Source organism: Pelodiscus sinensis, chromosome 8 (assembly GCF_052426305.1).
Source record: "Pelodiscus sinensis isolate ZL-2025 chromosome 8, ASM5242630v1, whole genome shotgun sequence".
NCBI lineage: Eukaryota > Metazoa > Chordata > Testudines > Trionychidae > Pelodiscus > Pelodiscus sinensis.
The window spans coordinates 58,807,261-58,830,555 of NC_143059.1; the positions used below are offsets into that span (position 1 = coordinate 58,807,261).

A 23,295-nucleotide genomic window follows, 5' to 3' on the forward strand; every position below is an offset into this window, starting at 1 on the left:
GACAGGCTACACTATAGAGCTTACATCAATGCAGCTACATCACTGTTAGCTCTCTGGTGCAGCCATCACTGTCACAACTAATTACAAGGCAGAACAGATTGTTTATCATAAGCAGTTAATACACATTTCAAGGCACTATGCAAGGTGAAGTAGTTTGTTAATATCTCTCCAGTCATTGGGGCATGAGGAGAAGAAAATGCAGGAGAAGTCCGAGAGTTATGGATTGTTGTAATAAACTATAAATCAGGGGTCTCAAACTCAGTTTACCTTAGGGCCAGTGCTAGTCCTCAAATCCTCCTAGCGAGCCAGCAGGCACTTGTCTGTGGCAGGGATCCAGGCATACTTTCCCACCCCACATGTATCTCTTGTCCCTCCCTGATGTTCCCCTGATTTTGAGCCCACTGGGGACCTTTGCCACCACTACCAGCTGTTCAGCTCGGCTAGAGTAGCATCCGGTTGCTATCTCCACACCACTGCTGGCACATTCCTGTGGCCTGGGGGAGGTGTATGCAGAGTTAATAAGTGTAAGCTGTGAAACTATTAACTCAGTTTGTGAAACCTATCTAAATGTCAGTGATGCCAGCTCTCCTGATCTGATCACAAACCTCCTGATAGTTGGGGTGGGTTTTTTTCTGGAAAGCCCCAGACAGGTCATTAGAATTAAGACACATCTGGGAACTTCACTATCTGATGCTTCATGCACCTGCTATCAACTGTGATCTCCCTGACTTAGTAGATTTTGCTTGTTTGTTGCTGCATGGTATTAGAAGAGAATCCCAGCCTCTTTTTCCCCCCCTTTGATTTTTGAAAGGAAGACTTTAGGTCTCATGGGTTGTGGAGAAAAGCTAGAAAACGTGCCCTGAGTTCAGCCAAAGACCTCAAACGCCAGATGCTAAATAAAAAAGATTCCCAAGTATATTTGTATTTGATTTCAAGAAGCCACTTTCTTTTTGGGGAGCAGAGGGGCTGGTTCTTGAGTGTGAAACTCTTGGGGTTGGCATTACAGTACATGCAAGTAGATAGTGTTTCCTCCTTTGTCTAGGAGCCCAGAGAGAGACCAGGATTCGACAAAAGGCATGAAACCGAGTCCTCATTCTGATACACCCATGTCCTCATGCTGGGATGCCCCCCATTAACATCCACACACTCGTATTGAGATCCCACTCCCCCCCATACACATTAACATCTGCACCCTGGCACTGGGATACCATTTACCCCCGCTAACATCCATATCCTCCTGCTGAGATCCCCCTCCTCCTGGGGTAACCAAAAGTGAAACCCACTGATCCACCCTGTTGGCTGAAGAAGCATATCAGCTCAGATGAGTCCTTTGGGCAGCGGGGTTCAGCTCATGGTGGAAGCAGCCAGCACAGCTTCCTGGACTGAGTGGTGCCACTACAGCTAGGACTGAGTGGACGCTGGAGGCCTGGGTGCTGCTGGAAGCTATGTGAATGGATGAGTCCTTGTGCACTGTCCCCTCCTCCCCCGGCTGGAAGCCACATGGGCCTGATTAAATAACTTTTTCAAAAAATTTGTGGGCCAAGTTGTGAAAGAACTCAGGTCATAAAAGGAGATAAGTCATAAAGATAAAAGTCTGAACCTCAACTTTCCCATCTGTAATATGGAGGTGTTGATAACCCTTGGTTACTGTGGGTATGTCTACACTTGCATTCTCTTTCGATAGAGGGATGCAAATGAAGGCATTCGAAATTGCAAATGAAGCCGGGATTTAAATATCCCATGCTTAATTTGCATATTTGCGTTATGGCGCTATTTCGAAAAAGCGCTTTTTGAAATAGCAGACACTGTTAAGATGCAATTATTTTGAGAGAAAACCCTTCTCTTGAAATAACCCTTATTCCTCATACAATGAGGTTTACCAGTTATTTTGAGAGAGGGGTTTTCTCTCGAAATAACTGTGTCTTAACAGCGTCTGTTATTTTGAAATAGCGCCATAAACGGGAATATGTAAATGAAGCGCAGGATATTTAAATCCTGGCTTCATTTGCAATTTCAAATGTCTTCATTTGCATCCCTCTCTTGAAAGAGGATGCAAGTGTAGACATATTCTACGTGTCGTAAGGACAAATTCATTAATGTTTGCCAAATGCTTGGAGGTTCTTCATTTGTAAGGTCTTTGGGACAGATTATAAGGTCTCTGGTAATGTATTTGTTCAGCACATACTTTTCACAGTGTGGCCCTGGTCTATTACTGGTGCTACAGGGGCTACGTAAGTACAAATCTACTATATACTTTAGAGAGTTTGTGTGTCTGTCTGTGTCTATCTGTCTGAATCTATTTGTTCAGCTCCTCCAAAATGGTAAGAACTATGAACACCAAATTCCCTCTTATCCTAACTTGAAGCAAGGGCAGGGTTTGGTTGTGCCAGGACAAAGAGATACAACTGAAATGTGATTGTTTCTCATAAAATGGAAAGGGAGAGGTCTGGTAGAAGGGACTGTTATACTGTAGAATGACCACAGGAGGGCCTGAGATGGGGACCGGGAAAGCTATAAGCCCATTGGAACAGCAGGGGGCAGAGGTGGAGTCAAGATTCCTGCTTGCCACCTGGGCAGCAAGGTCCACACCAAGGCCAGCCCCGGGGATACACATCCTGGACAGCGCAGCCCCCACTAGAGCCATCCCCAGGGAACTGCTGCCCGGCCAGCATTACCTGCACCGTAGCCAGCCTGGGGGAGCCACCACCCAGCCAGCACAACCCCTGCTGATCCTGCATCTCCACCCCAGCCTCCTGTCCGGAGCCCCTCCTTACCCCCAACTCTAATTCCTGCATGCCCACGTGCCAGCCCCTGTCTCAAAGCCCCTCTTCACTTTCAAACCCTGACTTCTGCACACACACCTCAGTCCCCTGTGCTGAGCCTCCCCCCCCCCCATCCCCAAGTCCCTGCCCTGATTTGGGCAGCTTCTATATCCCCAGAGCCCCGCCTTGAAGGACCTGAACAGTGCCAGGTAAATCTTCTAGTAAAAGCAGTAATCATATGCAGTACTTTCTGATATCAGCAAAGATATACTGGGTTCCAATGTGCTCAATATGACCAGAAAGGATGTTTGTTTGATCTATTTGCATATATTTTATTTTTCCTCTTCCTCACCACTAGCAATCTGTCTCCTGACTCCCAATTCAGAGGTACAAAGAGAAAAGAATTTCCTTTTCTACACACAATAGTTTGTATTTACTCCTTTTAACAGTCAGCCTAAATGGCCAGATGGTCCTCACCTGGTGTAAAATGACATAGCTCTTGTTACTACAGGGGAGCTCTGCTGAGTTACCCCAGCTGAAGACCTAATGTTTTTGCAGTAACAACACTTCATATATTCAACAGGACCTGTCCTTGCTGTAATTATTGTCTTAACTACACTACAGAGTTTTTTCAGAAAAACAGCCGTTTTTCCAAAAAAACTTCACTTAAACCCACATTGCAATCATGTTCTTTCAAAAGAAAATCAAAAGAACAGAGGGGGTTTTCCAACATTGGTAAACCTCTTTCTACAAGGAAGAAGCCTTTTTCCCAGAAGAGGTCTTTTGGGAAAAAGGTGCATGTGGACAGGGAAGAGGAAGTTCTTTCGAAAGACGAGGAAAGAAGAAAAAGCACAGGTGCCCTGGTGGCCACTCTGTCCATAGTAATCACAGCTTAAATGCGAGAGAGAGTCCATTCAAGATCACTTTTTTGATTCACTTTGGCAGTGTGGACGCTGTCTTTTGGAAGAAGTTTTTTTAGATCTCTTCCAGAAAAGCTTCTTCTGAAAGAAACCTGCAGTCTAGACGTAGCCTCACTGCAGCAGCTTGGGGCCATGTGAAAAGCGCCTCCTCATGGCTGCTACTACTCCAATGGGCACAGATGGAGTAGGAGTACATATTTCCCAGCTGGGGGACAAACAGGCAGTCCCTGGGTTACGTACAAGATAGGGACTGTAGGTTTGTTCTTATGTTGAATTTGTATGTAAGTCGGAACTGGTACATATTGTAGGGGAAACTCTAGCCACACATTTATCCAGAGCTCAATTTTATTCTCCCACACCTCCCTGGTCTGCTGGCGGGGGCGGGGGGTGCTAGCTTCGCGTCTCCCTGGTCTGCTGGGGGGAAGCAGCTAGTGCGGGGTTGCCTCACCCTGTTTGTAAGTAGGGATCCGATGTAAGTCGGATCCATGGAACCCGGGGACTGCCTGTATAGTAGAAGTTGTCTTTTTTTCTCTCTCTCTTTGTTATAACTGCTATAAATGCCTTATGATGTGACTTCCAGATTATTAACTGGTGGTGGTTCATATTATTATGGCTTTGATCCAAAAAAACATTTAAGTATGTGCACCATGGAATTCAATGGACCATGTCATGTGATTAAAGTTATACAGATGTTTAAGCTCTCTGGTGGAGGACCTTTGGGAGCCAAGTTTTCTTTCTGTGCTGGAAGCACTAAATAAAGAGAAAGTTCCTCATGTTACTCAGCTGAAGGGACTCTAGGAAATCTGAAGGAGTTATGCCTATAGCTTGTTTGGAAATATGGTAGGACCTTAGTGGGTGGAGTTCTTAGTGGGTGTAGATTTCCATAAGAAATCTACAATATTCAGCTTAGGTGTTGGTGTGCTAGGAAAACCTTTACTTGTTCTTGTTTGAAAAAAAAAATCTAGCTAAAATGAACACTTAGTTTCTAGCTAAAAATAGTTTCTAGCTTAAAACGGTACTAGGAAAATCTCTGATCAGGTGTGTTTTAAAACACAATATTAATTGAAAGTAACTTAATGTTTCTTTTCCTGAATGTGGGATTTCAAAGTTCAGTCTTTCTCTTTCAAAATTCAGTTTGCACAAGGATGGGGAAGTATAAATGATTTAAAAGTTGTTTTCCCATCTCAGTTATACAAACTATAATACAATTAGATAAATCTTCCCCAGATGAGTGCTTGATAGGAAATGCCTTCACCACTGTAGGGAAAGTTTTTAGCAGTGTTCAATTGACGCAAGGTTTTGTTTTTATAACAGCCAAACACAGCTGGAACTAAGTTGGAGAAGGTTTTTTCCCCCTTTGACAAATATTAATTTGTGACTCAACCAATTAAAAGATACTTAATGAAAGATGTTTAGAATAAAGCATGGTCGGTGACCTTACAACATATTCTAGCCCATTCTGATCTCTGCAGAAGAATTATTATGGAATATGAAGATTTTTGTAAAGCATTTACTAACGTGATTAGTATTTGTCATGTTCCTTTCTTCTTACAGTTTTTGGGGAAATTTCATTTGGCTTTAAAATTTTTGTTGTATGTGTTTACAGTGTATATATGACATGCTACGTGTTTGTACTGGTGAAGGTAAGGTCAAAGAAGATCCTCAAACAATAGCTTTTATTTTTTTAAGGCTGGCAAGTTCATCTTGTACTGTGGCTTATAGGCTTTAGAATTTTCAGGAGGAAGAATTTCTTTCCTGGCCCAGAATCATTTTGGTTTACACTGTCTGAAATGAATTCAAAGAGTGGCCTCAACCTCTGAAATTACTGAAGGATTTTGCTATCTGCTTGTTGTTAACATCTATTAACACACAGCCCCTGATTTTTTTCCACTGCATGCTAATGCAAGAATCTACTAATAACTGAATGTAAGACAGATTTTTGTCATCCCCCCATAAAGTAGGTTGAAATTGCCTCTCTTCTTTACATTCCATTGATCATTTCCCTTCTCACTTTCATCTTCTCCTTTGTTAATCTTTCTTTAGATGTATTATTCTGCCCTTAACTTTTCTTTGGTTAGTAAATGACACCCTGGAGTTAGCCATTAGGAGATGGGGGATCTGGAACAATTTGCATAGTGGGGGTGCTGAGGGCCATTAAACCAAGTTGTAAACACTTTATCGGGGTGGGGAACCTCAGGCCTGGATTTGGTCCTGAAGGCTCAGGGCTCCTCTCAGCATTGGGGAGCCCACACTGGCACTCCAACCCCCCCCCCCCAGTTGGAACACACAAAATCTACTAGCCTTGGCCCCCCAGGCACTAGTGTGTGAGGAAAATGGCTTTCTCCTTCTCAGTGAGGGTTTTGCGGGGGGAGGCTTCCCACTTGTGTGCAGCCCCAACTGATTTTTCTGTGGGTCAGTGGCCTCCAATCCAAAAAAGGTTCCCCGCCCCTTCTATATATGATGGAAACCCCTTCAAGCCAGGGGGTGCTACAGTACACCCCTAGTTCCAGCACCTCTGTTAGAAGACAAGCGCATTTGTCTTTTCTTTGTTGACTCCTGACTTTTCCAAAACCTCCCATGCACCTTCCTTCAGAAGGGAAAGGCCATGGGGTTTTACCAGCTCGCGGTCTTACATTAGCAGCGCCCTTGGGAGTTGCTGGCCGAGGGGAGCTGCTAAGCCGCGACACAAGGCTGGCTTCAGGACCACGGAGAGTACCCCAGCCCATCAGCCCATGCCCAGCAGTGGCTCGCCATGCACAGCCCGGACCACGCTGCTGGGAGCGCTGCCGGGGCTAGGCAGGTGTGGAGGCGCGGGACCCCACTTCTCTGCCCGGGGTGCTGGGGCTGGGGCCCGGGCTCAGTTTCGCTACCCCATTTGGCTCTGCCGGTCAGGCGGGGACGGGCGCAGCACGGTAGCCAATGGCCTGCCGCCTCACGCTCCGGGCGTGGGGAGGGAGGTGCGGAAACTCGTTACTAAAGCCGGGGCTGGCTCAGACACTCTCCCGGCGCTCATCCTGCTGGATTGTGGGTGCCGGTTCACACTGCGAGCTGGGGTGTGGGGGGGTGTGACTCCGGGGGGCCCACGCTGCTTCCTGTGGCACTGACTTAACCAGGCAGCCGGGTTACTGGACAGAAGGTAGGAGAAGCCCCCAGGGGAGGGAAGCCCCTTTGTTAATGGGACGATGGTCATGGAGATCTCCCTGCTGGGGTCTTTGAAACAGTCTCCGTGGCTGGGGGGTGGTCCCTTAATTTGGGGGGGTCCCTAATTCGGGTAATCCTTCTTCCGTGTGCGTTTTCATAGCATTGTGTGGCTCATTGCACTGCGTGTTGTAATTACGGATTATTGATTATGTGCCTGACTATACTTTATCATCATCCATTTGCTTTTCATTGTAATCTCTGCTCCCAGTGGAGGTGTAACTGCCTGCCAGTCTCCCAGTCAGTGGCCATGGATAGCATCGTCTAGGTGCTCTCCCTCTTTGCTTGAGTTTCCTATGGGGCACGGATAAAAACTTCAGAAGTGTCTGCAAAGGGAGGGTGTCACTATTTCTTACTGCCTCTTAAAGCTTCAGCCAGGTGTTAGTACAGCAATCCTTAGGGCTCAGGGGAGGGTCTCAGTGTACATGTGCCTGGAGGCATGGCTGTTACTAGAAGGAATGGCTGTTCATCTCTTCCTCCAGGTGTTTTGGCTGTACTTGTTATTCTCCCCTAATGAGAGGCTTGAACTGCACAAAGGATGGAGCACCCATAAATGTTCACAAGGTATGTGTGCAAGGTGCCATTAGTGTCTCTGTGTGTAAGTGTCCCTAGGGCCTGTGGCAGGACTGGAAAAGGAGGCACCACTAATGCCCTTGGGGTGGGGCAAAAGGAGAGTTGCCCTTAGTGCCCAAAAGGGTTGGAGGTGCCACTAATTTCCACCTTTCCTTGCCCTCTAGGCAAAGATGGCTGATTTCTTGGAAGGCTCAGGCTCTGTTCGCCGCAACCAGAGCCAGTCTGCACTCAGCCTAACCGCCAATGGGGCGTTGGCAGTGTTCTAGAGCTTGCAGCTGGTGCACCAGCTGAAGGTGCTGATCATCCTGATGTATGCAGCAGTGGTGGTGGTGGGCATGGTTGGGAACTGCTTGCTGGTGCATATCATTGTGAGGGTGAAGAAGATGCACCATGTCACCAACTTCCTGATCGGGAACCTGGCACTGTCAGATGTGGTCATGTGCGCCACCTGCATCCCACTCACCCTGGCCTACGTCTTTGAGCCCCGGGGCTGGATCTTCGGCAGTGCTATGTGCTACTTTGTCTTCTTCATGCAGCCCGTCACCGTCTTTGTGTCCGTCTTCACCCTGGCAACCATAGCTGTGGACCGCTACATTGTTATTGTGCATCCTCTGCGACATCGCATCTCGCTGCAGCTGGGTGAGTATGTGGTGCTTTTCATCTGGATCCTTGCTGGCTGCCTGGCACTGCCAACCATGGCTCACACCTACTATGTGGAACTGGGCCAGCAGGAGCTTTCTTTGTGCGAGGAATTCTGGGGGGAACAAGAGCACCAGCGGCAGACCTATGCCTTGCGCTTGCTGCTTATCACCTACCTCTTCCCTCTCCTAGCCATCCTGGTCTCCTACACCAAGATCTCCCTCAAACTTAAGTACATGGTTATGCCTGGAACTGTCACTCAGAGTCAGGCCAACTGGGACAGAGCCAAGCGTAAGAGGACCTTCTGCCTGCTGGTCATGGTGGTGGTGGTCTTTGGGGTGTGCTGGCTGCCTTTGCACACTTTCAACCTCATCCGGGACATCAACATCAGTGCCATTGATACCTATTATTTTTGTCTTGTTCAGCTGCTGTGCCACTGGTTTGCCATGAGCTGCACTTGCTACAACCCCTTCATATATGCCTGGCTGCATGATAGCTTTAGGGAAGAGCTAAAGAAGCTACTGGTCTGGCACGGAAAGTGGCTCCTTATGGGCAAAACATGTCAGTGAGTGTTGTCATCTGAGCTGCTACTCAGCAGCTCCTCTGGCAGGGTCACTGATCTACATTCAGCTCCACAGTATGTTATATCTGAAGTTGCAAACAAAACCAATGAGCTGTGCTATCCAAATGATTCCAACCCTGGGTCAGGCACAACTTGCCAGATTCTACTTTGAAAGCTATGGACATCAGTCCTCTTTAAAGAACTTGTGTCTCTAAGGATATGTCTGTACTACGCAGCTTTTAGTGACAAGGCTGTGTCAATGCAACCCTGGTGCTTAAATCACTGTGTGTGATTGCTGTTCGTTGGTACTTTTGCTGACAAGATACTTCTACCCTCCCACAAATGACTTTCACTTTGTTGGCAGGAGAGCGCTGCTGCCAACAAAGCAGCGTTCACACTTGCACTCCATGAACAGCAAAACATTTGTTGATTAATTGCTAGTATAGACACAGTGAAACGTATTCTCTGCAGATTGTTCCTTTGGAGGTACTAGCCCAGGAGAGGGGAATTGGGATGTATGTATGTGTGTGAGTTAATGAATTCACTTTTTAGTCTTGCTACTTAAAAAATTCACTTTTTAGTCTTGCTACTTAAAATATATTAAACACATTCATAGATATTTGTTTTGAAAATCAGTGGAAATCATTTCCCCCTTCCTACCTCCTTTCCTGGCCTAATCTGGTGTATAGTTTATAAAGGAAATGGATGCAAGGGACATCTTAGTGAGATGTTTCAAAAATTCCCCAAAAAGAAGATTCAATAAATAAGAATGGAACAAATAAGTATGGATCCCTACTCTGAGATGCTGTGTCTCTGCAGCTTCCTCTAAAGAGGCTCAGAACCTTTCCAAATTGGTGAATACATTATACAATTGGTGATAACTGTTTTGGTTCCCTGGAGATTTCTTTTTTAAAAATCTGGGAATGTTAATGGTCAACATGCTTTCCTATTTTGTGCACTTAGAAAGATTCCTTTGTAATCTTCAAGCGAGTTTATATTCTCTATTTCTTGTTTTAAAATAATAAAACTATCATTGGTCTGAAAGGCCCTGCTATAGGTCAGAACAGAAATGATTAACAATGAAGGCCAGAGGGTCTTATTTCTCAACCAGATCCAGAAGAGGTGAGGACCCTGGACATGGCATTTCTGGCCTGTATTGCCAGCTCTGCAACTAACCTGCTGGGGAAATCACTTTCACCTTTGCATCTGCTTTTGCACTATTTAAAACAACTTCCTGCCCTCTTTAAGATCTAAGGATAAAGAGTGTGGCATAACTATTAGTTCATACCAATACTTGATCTCATGCCGAGACTGCAGCCAATGATCCAAAGTAGTATCAACGGTGATGAAACCTTTTAGTACACCTGTGCACTAGGAACTAGTTTGAGACTATCAATTTATTTTACATATGCCACATAAGAACAATCAACGTATTAACTCCAGATTCTCTTGCCCCGTTAGATATGTACAATTGAAGTGGATTTGAAAGATTCCATAACCAGTCACCCAAGTTCCCTCTACACTGCATGGCAGCAGAGCTTCACCGGTGTTTAATCAGCCCTGCCTAGAGGCTCAGGGCTCAATGCACTGAGCTGACTAATTGGGTAGGGCTGATTAATCATCTGTGAAGCTGTGCGGCCACTCAGCTTAGAAGGAACATTGCCAGTCAGTCGCTAATATTCTGTCTTTTTTTCCCCCTTTTCTTTTTCCTCTTCCTCTTTCGCTTTCTCGTTTTTCAATCTCTGATACAGCATGAAGTATCCTCTCATTCATGTCTAATGTATTCGCTGTTTTGTCTAGTTGTGAATTAGGACAACAAACATCTACAAATTTTTGTGAGATTATACACTGTCATTTAAATATGGGCATTGTTAATTAACCACAGAGACTCAGATTGTGAGCTGAATCTGAAATCAACAAAGCTGGACTTGGTACTGTCACAGAATACATGGATCCCATGATTTTCATGCTTTTAAAATAAAAAAAGATGGCATTTTCATCTATTCCTTTGTTTTGCTAGTGCTGAGTTGATGGGTGGGTAAATCATCTCAACAAATTTCACTACCCTGTTACACTGTGACAGTAGTTCTCGTATTGGGGAACAGGAATTCAGAGCAACCCAGAGGTGGGACAACAGACCAGATAATCATAGAATCCTAGAACACGAGAACTGGAAGGAACCTTGAGAGGTCATCAAGTCCAGTCCGCTGCCCTCACCGCAGAACCCAGCACCATCTAGAATAGCAGAACTATATTGTTGCTAATTCTCAAAATGGTCGTGGGATAACATACTGGAAAAATCATAGGGTGAGGAAAATTGCCAACTCTACAGTTTTAGGGCCAATTTTTAAAACCAGCTTCTGTTTTGGTATTTATAATGAACTGAAGCTGGTGTGGTTTCCTATTGAACCAGCCTACACAATCTTGAATGCCCTTCTGATGCTTTATCCAAATTACGTAAATCTTGGAAGAAATTTGTAACCTCTTCATTTCCCACCATGAATGCCTGATCTCCTTACTAGTTGAAGATTTATAAAGGTTGCTGGGAACTGAGCCCATAGAAGGCATTTGACACTGCAGTGAGTCAAACAGCATGGTGCATGGCTGCTGATCATCATCTGCTGCCTCTGCATAAACCAGGGGAGTGGAGATGCATCCTAGGATCCTGGTGATGCTCCAGTCAGGTCAGCTCACCATATGATCAGAGGGTAGAAGAAAGCTGGGACTTCACGGGTAGTTGAATGACTCTTTGTGAAGGGGACAGGATGAAGGTTTCTTGGTGGGTTCAAATTTTGACTGATCTAGCACTCGACTCGTCTGCCTTCTCCCTTTAGCAATGCTCTGCTCCCTTACCCACCATTTTCAGGTGGGCCTGAGACCTCTTACACCCTGTGACACAGAGAGAGAGAGAGAGTCTGGTTTCTTATGCCACGTGGTTGGGACTTGGCAGGCCTTTCCCCTTCTTTGCCTTTTCAGGGATTGGTCTGGTGTTCCCTTTCTCCCTCACAATGTAGCCTGGGAGCAACCATTAATATAAAGGGAATAGACTTTACCATGGGGTTACAGCACTCCTGGCATGGGTCTTAGCTATCAACCAGGGAGAGGAAAACAGATCCCATATCCAATCATTTCAGAAGCCCTGTCCTGTGAGGGTGCATGGTCTGGTAGCTAGATCACTGGAAGGGGACTCAAAAGATCAGGGTTCTACTATTGACTTTACATGATCTTGAGGCAGTCACATCCCCTTTCTGTTTCTCTTCCCACCTCATGATGGATTAATACCCAGGGCCTGCGTCCAGGGACCCTAGCCAAATTGGAGGCCTTTGACAGTGGCTCCAACTCCCTCTGGAGCCAGCAGGCTCAGTGGCCAATGCTACAGGGGTGCCACTATGTTGCATGTCAGGCTGTGCCTGGGCTGTTTCCACCACAGGCAGCCCCTGCATTCTATCTTGGCCATCCCTGTAGCAGCCTTCCCCATATTAACTCCTCCGCCAGAGAACCTTTTGACGTCCACTTGGGTGGGGTTGCTTCCCCGCAGTTTGCACTCCATTGTCCTATGTAATATATTTATTACAGGATTGTCTGCAAGCAGTATCTTTGGTGTGAGATTGAAAGTGCAATTGGCCTGACGTAAGTGACTGACCCTTTGAGGCTGGGATTAATCTAAATATTGCTGTGATTCTTGGTGTAAGGAACCATCTATCACAAAGGCAGGTTTGCCTAGGTAACAAGATACGTCAGAGTACCCCGGGGGAATGTCTGACTCCATTGTAAGGCTGCTACAGTGCCTGAGGAATTCATACTTGATAATTGGTTGGAGACATTAAAGTATAGAATTGACAGGCAGCTTGGGGCTGGTGTTTTGATTCTTAATAGTCTGCCCTGAGACAAGTACTCACCCTCTTGGGTCACTGCAGGTCAGCTTGACAAAGTAACTAAAAATACAAATGCAAAACCAAACAAAAAGTGATTTATTAGACGTTTACATCATGACTGATAAAACATTGCACCTATATACACCTGTCATCAAAAGATCCCAAACCTGGTATTAGCTGATGGTGTCTCACAGCTCTCCTTCCACTCATTTACAGCCCATAAAGCAGGTACTGTATGAAGTATTCTCATTGTGCAGAGGGAATGGAAAGTTAATAGCACCATTTTACTGAGGGAATACAAAGGAGAAGAAAAATGAATGGCACCAATTTCAAACTTGGGTGTATAATGCTAGGTGCATCTAGCTTTACCTGAACCATGCGCTGCCCCACTAGTAGAACTGGAAACTGGAGGGCTGGCAAGGTCCCTGTGTGACGGCGCGTTGGGGGTTCCCCGTCTCCTGCACCCCGAAATGGCACAAACAGACTGCACCAGCCAGTGGAATTGAGGGTGGTTTATTGCTCCTCCAGCACAGCGCAGCACAGATGGAATCTGGTCACAGAGCTGGGCTAGGATGCCTCAGGCCCCCTTGAGATGGGGGAGACTGGGCCCCTAAACTCCAGCCCCTTCTCCTAGGCTCTCCTCCATGCTTCCAGCCAGCAACTAACTAAATCCCCTTCCAGCCCTGCCCCCCAGCCAGGGCAGCATTCCACCTTCCTTTGTTCCTCTCCATGGGGGGTGTCTGGCCACTGGTTCAACAAGTTTGGCACTACCTTTGCATAGTGAGGTTTCCCTGCTGGGTCTTGCTCCAGACAGCAGAGGTCACCACATCCCAGCAAGTACCCCCACTACGTCACACCCTGCTTTATGGGGTGCACCTACAAATATACAATAAAGAAGGATCTGGGTGAATATTTTCAAAGTAGCCTAAGGGATTTAGACACGTGTCTTCCACTACATTAATGTGTCTACATCACAAGAGGACTTTGAAAAACTTAACTGTGATTTCTGCCCCGAGGTGCTTATTCGGTCAGAAAAATCCCGATGAGCCAGCACTTCTGCTGGTGGAGACTGGACTTCTATGGAACGACGCTGCTGACCAGTGTTAGATGTTAACATTAGGGATGTAAAATCCTGTTTAATTGGGTAACCGATTAAGGGGGAGATGAGTGAGGGAGACACCCTCTGCCTCGTCTCAGTCGGAGCAGCCTCTGCCTGAAGGGCCCACCACAGATAGAGGTTGTAGGACCCCAGGCCTGCCACAGGCAAGGGATACTCCGGGGTGTCCCCCATCCTCCCACCGGGTAATCTTAAACAGTAAGACTTACCTGTTAACTGGTTAAACCTTCACAGCCCTAGTTAACACCAGACAAAAGGAAAGAAGACTGAAGGTACAACAGGGGTTATGATTAAGACCAGGAAGGCTATATTTATTTAGGAGTATACTCTCCCAAAAGGCTGATTTATTATAATTAGACTTTTGAATACTAAGACAATACCAAACTAATACTATCCTGTGCTGAATTTTCAGAAGACAAATTCTTTGATGTAGAAATATTTAGAGGCTTAAACCCCATTGTGGAAAAGAAGAAATTCCCATATAACTGGGCAACTGTAAGGAAGTTGATAAGAGTTCGGGATACTAATCAGTAGCTTTCATTTTTCCTCAGCTGATGAATCCATGCAATGATTATGAAAGCTGGTTCACTGGTTAGGGTACTAACCTATGACGTGGAGGCTGTGATTCCGTTTCCTGCTTCATCACAAACTTCTTTTGTGACCTTGGGCAAGTCACTTAGCCTCTGTGTAGCTCCGTACCCAAACTGTAAAAATCAGGATGATGATGCTACTTCATTGCTTAGCATGGGGTATTATGAGGATAAGACGGGGATGTGCTTTGAGATCTACTGATGAAAAAAATTATATAACAGCTACTTTTGATTATTAGCTCTTTTCAAACCATTTTAAATGCGTAAAATATATAACATTGTGATAACTCTATTCTATCTCTAAAACATGTAAATATCATGGAAAATAGCACGGGCATGTGGCAGGATTTTATTTTTAAATGAAAGTACAATAGCTTTTTTAAAATGTGCACTTCATTGCTATTAAAATATGCATCCATATTCATAACTTTTATTCACAATCCAAGTAGCTGAGTCCCTCTAGTGGCATAAATTCAGCATTTTAGTACATTGCATTTAAAAAACCCAGTTGTATCAGTGGATTCAATGCTAGCACTTTCTGAGGCTCTCTAAAGGACTACTGAAACCTGATCTTGGATCACACACTGTCTGTATCCATATTAATGAGTATAAATTGATTTATAGCCACTTGTCAGCAAGTATAGATGCACTGGAAGAAACAGGAAATTCAGCGAATGAGTGATACTGATATGCTAGAATTCTAATTGCTATAACTAAGAGACACAGTGTGAGGAGTAACGTAATGCCCAGGATAGCCAATAGGGATATAGGCTTATAAAAAAATGTATTGTGAGCAAGGAGCGAAGTGTGTTAAGTGTACTGGTCTCTGCTTATCTTGTAAATGCACATCTCTCTCACTCTCTCTTTCATGGATATTTGGAAGACGGACATCTAAGGCACCAAAACTGAGTTGGCATCCTCAGGAAAATCAAATAGCATGAAAATCCCACAACAGTAAGTATTCATTGTGTTAAATGTTTAGTAAATTGTATGGCTTTAATAGCAAATAAAAGAACTTCAGTGGCTATCGATTGCAGCTGATCTCTCCATTTAACCGTTTAATGGAACGCAGCCTCATGAGGTTTGTAATTTCACCTTTGCCTTTCCAGATGACTGTTTATTATCCATATGGCGGCAATCTCTGGACAGTGAACAATCCATTCATTATCAAGGCTGATTGAGAGCAAATGTGTGTGCAGCGGTGACTACTTAACCCTGCTGACAGCAAACTACAAAGAAGGAAAATGATGAATCCGGACAATTTAACCTCCCTAAGCTTCCTCTCAGCCATTCATAGCAACACTAGCAATTTATTCTCAGGGCTCCAGTTTGTTCAGTCTTTCAAGCCACTCATCATCCCATGCTACTCGCTGGTGGTTTTTGTGGGCATCATTGGGAATTATCTTCTCATTTATGTCATCTGCAAGACGAAAAAAATGCATAATGTCACCAACTTCCTGGTAGGCAACCTGGCTTTCTCAGACATGCTTATGTGTGCCACCTGCGTGCCCCTGACGCTGGCATATGCCTTTGAGCCCAGGGGATGGGTTTATGGACGTTTCATGTGTTATTTTGTGTTCTTAATGCAACCAGTCACCGTGTTTGTGTCTGTCTTCACCTTGACTGTCATAGCTGTGGACAGATACCATGCCATGGTGTATCCTCTCCGGAGGAGACTCGCGATACCAGTCTGTGCTTATATTCTGGCTGCTATCTGGCTACTGAGTTGCATCTTGGCTGCTCCAGCCTTGGTCCACACATATCATGCTGAGTTCCCAGAACTGGACTTCTCCATCTGTGAAGAGTTTTGGTTCCATATGAAGAGGGACCACTTAACTTATGCCTATAGTACTCTCATCCTCACATATGTGCTGCCTTTAATGGTCATCTCTGTGTCCTATCTCCGGATCTCTGTCAAACTGAAAAATCGAGTGGTTCCAGGCAACATCACCCAGGGCCAAGCTGAGTGGGACAGGGCAAGGAGGCGGAAAACCTTTCGCTTGCTGGTGCTGGTGGTGGCTGCCTTTGGCATCTGCTGGCTGCCACTGCACATCTTTAACGTGATAAAAGACATGGATATTAACCTAATAGATAAACAGTATTTTAACCTCATCCAGCTGCTGTGCCACTGGTTTGCTATGATGTCTGCCTGCACCAATGCCTTCCTTTATGCCTGGCTGCATGACAGCTTCAGGGGGGAACTGAAGAAGATGTTTGCCTGGCGGAAAAAGAAGATTGGACCTGCTACTAACTGCATTATGGCCAGTGTGACGCTATAAGTGTGTGTGTGTGTGTGTGTGTGTGTGTGTGTGTGTGAGAGAGAGAGAGAGAGAGAGAGATTTGGTTACAATGTATTTCCGTTCCAGTGATGTGTGAAGCTATGTCAGCACTAGAAAACATAGATTAGTGTAGCTCTACCAAAGCAACTGCACGGCTGTAAGATCTCTCATATATATCTGCTTCAAGTGGACTGGAGAGAGCTCTCCTGTCAAAATAATCCATCCTCCTCACCCTGTAAGAAGCAGTAGTTATGTCAGCAGGAAAAGCTCTCCCATCAACATAGCACTGTGCACACTGCCACTTATGTTGATGTACTTTGTCGCTCAGGGGTGGAATAGTCACAGCTGTGAGCAACGTAGGTGGTATAGTAGACCCACCCTTCATCTTTTCTATTGTTATTGATGACCTGCTTGCATGTTCCTCCGACATGTCATGTTCAGGACTTGACTGTGGCAATCTAGGGCCCTAAGCACAGTCTCACCTATAACTTCTGTGTCCCTGGCCTCACCAGAGTAGCAGAGGTGACATCTCAAAGAGCCTTTTGTTGTCATGGCAAGTCCCTACCCCAGATACAGAGCCTTCTGCTGAGGTGTCGTGGGGAATTCAACCCATCCCAGCCCCTGCTCCCCCATGCAAAACCTCTATTGCAGCCCCGCTTTCTGCTTATGACGATGGTTGTGGAGAGCATGCATACAAGACTATTTGGTGAGGAGGCAGGGCCCCCTTTACTTACATGAAGAGCCTTCTGCTGGGTTGCTGAACATGTTCATGTCTGCAGAAAATGCCCTGATGGGGAGGCAACAGTGATTCTGGAGGAGATGGGTAAGAGCTAGCCAGTCCACAGAGGCTTTGGCTACAGAGGAATAAGGATGAGCGTGGAGCCAATGTGCCTTACTGGGCCCAGTGCTTGGGGTTGCATGGAAATAGGCCTAAGATCTTACAAAGACCCAATGCTTAGTACAGGATAGAGTGCTGAGGACCATGTACTTTTGCGTTGGGTTGAAGAATGCTAGGTGCGGGCCAGAGGTTCCTCTCCCCGCTGGCCCATGTGAATAGCGGCAGCAATATGCATCCTTGGCTCACCAAAGGACTGGGCATTGCAGCTGCCATGGGCTGGGGCACACCTGCTCTTGATACCCAAGGCAGAGTTGTGATGGACACAGAGGTGGCCAGGAGCTCCGGTCCTTAACTAGCTGCCTGACTGCTGCAGTTATGAGCTGGGGAGGAAAAAGGCATCACCCGTTCTCAGTCTGTCTGATGAGCCATGGTCATGCTGAATCCCTCCCCAACCGCTTCTCCGTACAAATACCAGGAGTTGCTGCTATTTTCTGGGTGAACCAAAACCAAGGTGGGAGTAAGCCAGGGACTGCTCAATCGTATTGAGGAGCAGTGGTGGTTGGGGGTCCCTTCTCTCCCTGGCTGCATAAAAAGTGGCTTGTTTCCAGTATTGTCTCCATCCCTGTGTGCACCAGATAGGTTCCATCTGAAGCATATCCTCTCTCTAGCTGCATGAAGTCTGGTGGCAGCAGTCTGTCTGTACAAATGGAGGTGCGGTAGTGGTTTGATTAAGGTCAGAAGGACTATTATGTCATGTAGTCTGATCTGTACATTATGGGTCTTTATTTTTCACAGTCATGCCTGTATTGAGCCTAATAACTTGTGGTTAGCTAAAGCATATCTTCCAGAAAGGCACGCTGTCTAGGGATGTTAAATATCGGTTAATAGAATAGTCGATTAACCAATAAACATTCATGAGGTTAGTCAACTATTCTATAGTCCCTGGGGACGAGGCAGGCAGCCAGTGCACTTCATCCCCACTTCCAAGGAGCCCTCTGTCACTCCGCACTGCTGTCTCTGATACAGAGGCTGTAGCATAGAGTGTCAGGTGGGAGCTGGTCCTTGTGGACTGGCTGCCTGTCACTCTGCACAGCGGCACAGCGTGGGGTGGCAGCAGCCCTTGTCCAGGCGGAGGGATAGGGCTGAGCTCCAAGAACCTGTGCAAGCTGAAACTGAGTCAGGCTCCCTGCCCGCCTGGCTCCTAATTCACTTTAAATGCAGTGCCGCAGCAGGGATAGGTCCCAGACCTGGCAGGAGCCAGGACTGAGTCAGGCTTCTGGCCAGACTGCTAAAAAATTTACTGGCAAAGGGGAGTGTGGATAATGTGTGTAGTATGTAGCATTAATCTATAAGCTTTTGCTTATTGGTTAATCAGTCAATCGACTACATTATTACATCCCTAATGCTGTCTTGATATGAAGATATCAAAAGAGGGAGAATTTACCACTTCCCTTATTAGTTTATTTCAATGGCTATTAACTTTCACTGTAAAAAAAACCTGTGCCTCATTTCTAATTTGAATTTGTCTGGCTTCATCTTCCAGTCACTAGCCCTTGTTATGACTTTCTTCACTACATTTATAGAATGTTTTTGTACCCAGTATTTTCTCCCAGTGAAAATGCTATAGACTTACACACTATAATCAAGTCATCTCTCAATCTTCTTTTTGATAAGCTAAACAGACTGGGTTATTTATGTCACTCATTGTAAGACATTTTCTCCAGCCCTTGAACTATTTTTGTGGCTTTTTTTTCTATACTGTCTCCTATTTTTCAATACCCTTTTAAAAACATTGGCAGCAGAATTCTGTGCAGTGTTACAGTGTCAGTAATGCCATACACAGAGCTAAATCGCCTTCTTATTCACTGTTCTCCTGCTTATACATCAAAGGATCACATTAATCCTTGTTGCCAGTACTGGGTGCTCACATTCAGTTGTTTGTCCTACATACCCCCAAAATCCTTTTCAGAGTCCTTTCAAAACAGAGTCCTATATTCTGCTTATATGACCTGAATTCCTTGTTCATAGAGTGGATAGTTGCATCCCATTGTTTTGTCAGGACAAGGCACTGATGTTCTTTAATGACCATCTATAACACAGAGGCCTGTTGATGGTTTCTTGCTCCATCAGGTTATGTCTACACTACAAAGTTAATTCGAACTAATGGACGTTAGTTCGAATTAACTTTGATAGGTACTACACAAGCGCTCCGCTAGTTCGAACTTAATTCGAACTAGCGGAGCGCTTAGTTCAAACTAGGTAAACCTCATTCTACGAGGACTAAGCCTAGTTCAAATTAAGGGGTGTGTAGCCCCTTAATTTGAACTAGTGGGAGGCTAGCCCTCCCCAGATTTCCCTGGTGGCCACTCTGGCCAACACCAGGGAAACTCGTATGCCCCCCTCCCGGCCCTGGACCCCTTAAAGGGGCACGGGCTGGCTACGGTACCCGTGCCAGGTGCAAGCCTGCCAGCACCCAGCTAGCAGACCCTGCACCTGGCACGGCTCGAGCCAGCCACCTGATGCCCCCCAGCCCTCCCCCTCTTCCCGGGACCAGGCTGGCAGCTCCCGGGAGCTTGCCTGGGACCGCAAGAGGCGGGCACCCACCTGGTCTAGAGCGGACATCGTGGACCTCATCCACGACCTCTGCACTAGGCACAGGAAAGCGGCCGTCTAGGGCAGAAGAGCTGCCCCAGGAGCAGGTGTGCATGAAAATCAAGGGGGTCCACTGAGATCCCCGACCCTGAGCCCTGAGCTTACAATGGCCGTACTGGGTCAGACCAAAGGTCCATCTAGCCCAGTAGCCTGTCTGCCGACAGCGGCCAACCCTAGGGACCCTGGAGGGGATGGACCGAAGACAGTGACCAAGCCATTTGTCTCGTGCCATCCCTCTCCAGCCTTCCACAAACTTTGGGCAGGGACACAACTCCTACCCCCTGGCTAATACCACTCCATGGACCCAACCTCCATGGATTTATCTAACTTCTCTTTAAACTCTGTTCTAGTTGTAGCCTTCACAGCCTCCTGCAGCAAGGAGTTCCACAGGTTGACTGTTTGCTTCGTGAAGAACAACTTTCTGTTACTAGTTTGAAGCCTGCTACCCATTCCTTTCCTTTGGTGTCCTCTAGTCCTTCTATTATGGGAACTAATGAAGAACTTTTCTGTATGCACCCTCTCCACCCCACTCATGCTTTTATAGACCTCTATCATATCCCCCCTCCGTCTCCTCTTTTCTAAGCTGAAAAGTCCCAGGGTATGTCTACACTACCCCGCTAGTTCGAACTAGCGGGGTAATGTAGGCATACTCCACGAGGAGTAATGGTAGTTCGAACTAGGAAGCCTAGTTCGAACTACCTAGTTCGTGCCGCGTGTAGCCGCGCGGCACGGGGTTCGAACCAGCCGGGATTTAAAAATGGCGGCGCCCAGCTTATGCAAATGAAGCCCGGGAAATTCAAATCCCGGGCTTCATTTGCAAATGCAGTATGCCTACATTACCCCGCTAGTTCAAACTAGGAGGGTAGTGTAGACATACCCCCCGTCTCTTTAGCCTCTCTTCGTATGGGACGTGTTCCAAACCCCTGATCATTGTAGTTGCCCTCCCCTCTCCCACCTCCTTTTCCCCGTCTCCCCCAGTTTTGTTCAATAAAGAGAGATTCTATTTTTGAACACAATTGTCCTTTATTTTGTACATCAGGAAGGGGGGCTAGGGAGGGGTAAGTGGAAGGAAGTAATGGAGGAATGGGGTACGAGCTCCCAATGGGGAGGACTGGGCTGGCTCTGCGGGCTTCTGGGGGTGGAACCTCTCCTGCAGCCCCCCAATTGCCCCCTCTCCCTAGATGGCAGCCTGCGGCAAGTGCAGCTGGTCTAATGGCCGAGTGCTGTGATGTGCCCAGTGTGGGTACTCCGGGCACTCCAAGCCAGGACTGCTTTGCAAGCGGGGCACCCCTGAGAACTGTCTGTCCGGGGTGGGGGTCAAGTCCCTTTAAGCACAGCCCTCGGCTAGCCTGAGACAGCAGCTCTGCTTAAGTCCTTATCTGATGCCCTGCCGGCACTGCTTCCGGCCATCCTTAACCCCGGCTAAGGGTCCACTTAATGTGGACATGCTAGTTCGAATTAGCAAAATGCTAATTCGAACTAGTTTTTTAGTCTGGATGCGTTAGTTTGAATTAGCTTAGTTCGAATTAGCGCTGTAGTGTAGACATACCCTCAGCTACTTTTGCCAGGCCTGACATACACACTACTACACCAAAACACTCCTTTTGTAATTATATTTTAAGAGTGTCATTTAAGATCTCCTATGTGAACTGTTAACACAATGGTCCCAAAATCACTGTGTGGTTTATGTACAGGGTGTGCACAAAGAGTTATAAATATGTGCTAGAATCATTCTTAAAATATATTTGGCAAGTTATGCACAAGTCTAGTCTGGCCTAGGCAAAGGATAGTGTATTTTTCTAGCCTGTCATACAGCGACACTACAAGTACATTTATGTATAAGGTAAACAAAGCTATTTGTAGAGAAGATAACATGGAATTTATGCTCCAGCAGGTGAGGGAATTTTTGTCTGGGCTTGCTTTTCAACAAATACATTACAGAGATATACTGAACTATAAAGAGAAAGAGAGAGAGAATCCCATAGTTATCCTTCATCTGAGGAGTCTAAGGCTACATCTGCACTGCAGCACTATTTCGGGATACCAAAGTTACCCCAAAATAGCTATTCCATGTCTTTTGAGTGCACCCATTATTTCTAAATATAATGGGCTTGCTATTCTGAAGTCCCTGTAAACCTCATTTCACGAGGAGTAAGGGATGGGTCAGAATTGTGATTTATTTTGAAATAAGTGCTGCGTAGACCGTGCCAAATTTTGAAATAAGCTATTTCAAACTACGGGTGCAAAGTAGATTCACCCAAAGAAACCAAGCACTTTGAACTCTGTGTATTGTGTCTTGGCTAAAGAACGGGCAGGCCATGATGGAAGAAGAAAAACCTCTTTAAGCAAAAGGCTCTAGTTTGCTGCGTTTCAGTCTTGAAAGCATTTTACATATGTTGGTAACCATTTCTATCCTTATTATGGTATCACTTAAATGTATGTCCTTTTGTTAATAAAATTGTTTACCATAAATCAACTCACTGCTCGTACTGAATAAGAGGGTGTATCCAATCCAGTTAAGTTAATAAGATGCTGTCTACAGTTTCTTTAATGTTTCAGCAAACTTGATAAGGTTTTTGGATGCTACAGTGAGGGGGAAGGCTGCACACTAAGGCTATGTCTACACTGGCAGCTTCTTGCACAAAGAACAGCCATTCTTGCGCAAAAACTTGCCTGCTGTCTATACTGCACACGCGTTCTTGCGCAAGTAAATTTACAGTATAGCATCAGAAAACAAGGGTTCTTCCGGAAGAGTTATTCCTCTCCCCACGAGGAATAAGCCCTCTTGCGCAAGAGCTCTTCCACAAGAGGGCAGTGTAGACAGGCAACATGAATTTCTTGCTCAAGAAGCCCCTATGGTTAAAATGGCCATCACAGCTTTCTTGCACAAGAGAGCATCCACACTGCCATAGATGCTCTTGCACAAAAGCACATCTCTTGTGCAAAAGCACATGCCAGTGTAGATGCTCTGTTGTGGAAGACTTTTTGTGCAAAACTCTTCCACAAAATAGTTCTTGCGCAAGAACCTGCCAGTGTAGATGTAGCCTAACAGATTTAGAGTTAGTGGGGTCCTATGTTCAGCTTCATTTTTTGGCTCTCTCCCCCTCAGAACTTTCTTTCTTATCTTCTCCTGTCACGATTTTTCATTCTTTCTTTTATCTTCCTCTTCCTTCTCCTTCTCCTCCTCTTCTATTATAAGTAATAGCAAGTAAATGAAATAAAGTGATTGTTTGTGTAGGCTTCTTTTCCCCACAGACCACTTGAAAATTGCTAAGGGTCTCCAAATGATT

The 23,295-nt window shown here is 45.9% G+C and overlaps 2 protein-coding genes across 2 annotated transcripts; both read left to right on the forward strand.

Moving 5' to 3' along the window:
- The first annotated feature begins 7,623 nt into the window (after nucleotides 1–7,623).
- Nucleotides 7,624–8,675, forward strand: LOC102449883 (prolactin-releasing peptide receptor). Its single transcript, XM_075935786.2, is given in 2 exon segments — nucleotides 7,624–8,620; nucleotides 8,623–8,675. Coding segments are annotated over 2 exon segments (1,050 nt in total).
- Nucleotides 8,676–15,379: 6,704 nt separating this feature from the next.
- LOC102449628 (prolactin-releasing peptide receptor-like) lies at nucleotides 15,380–16,515 on the forward strand. The gene has a single exon (XM_025184761.3). It carries the CDS (start codon nucleotides 15,481–15,483, stop codon nucleotides 16,513–16,515), a length of 1,035 nt encoding a protein of 344 aa, XP_025040546.1. The 5' UTR covers nucleotides 15,380–15,480.
- Nucleotides 16,516–23,295: the final 6,780 nt, after the last annotated feature.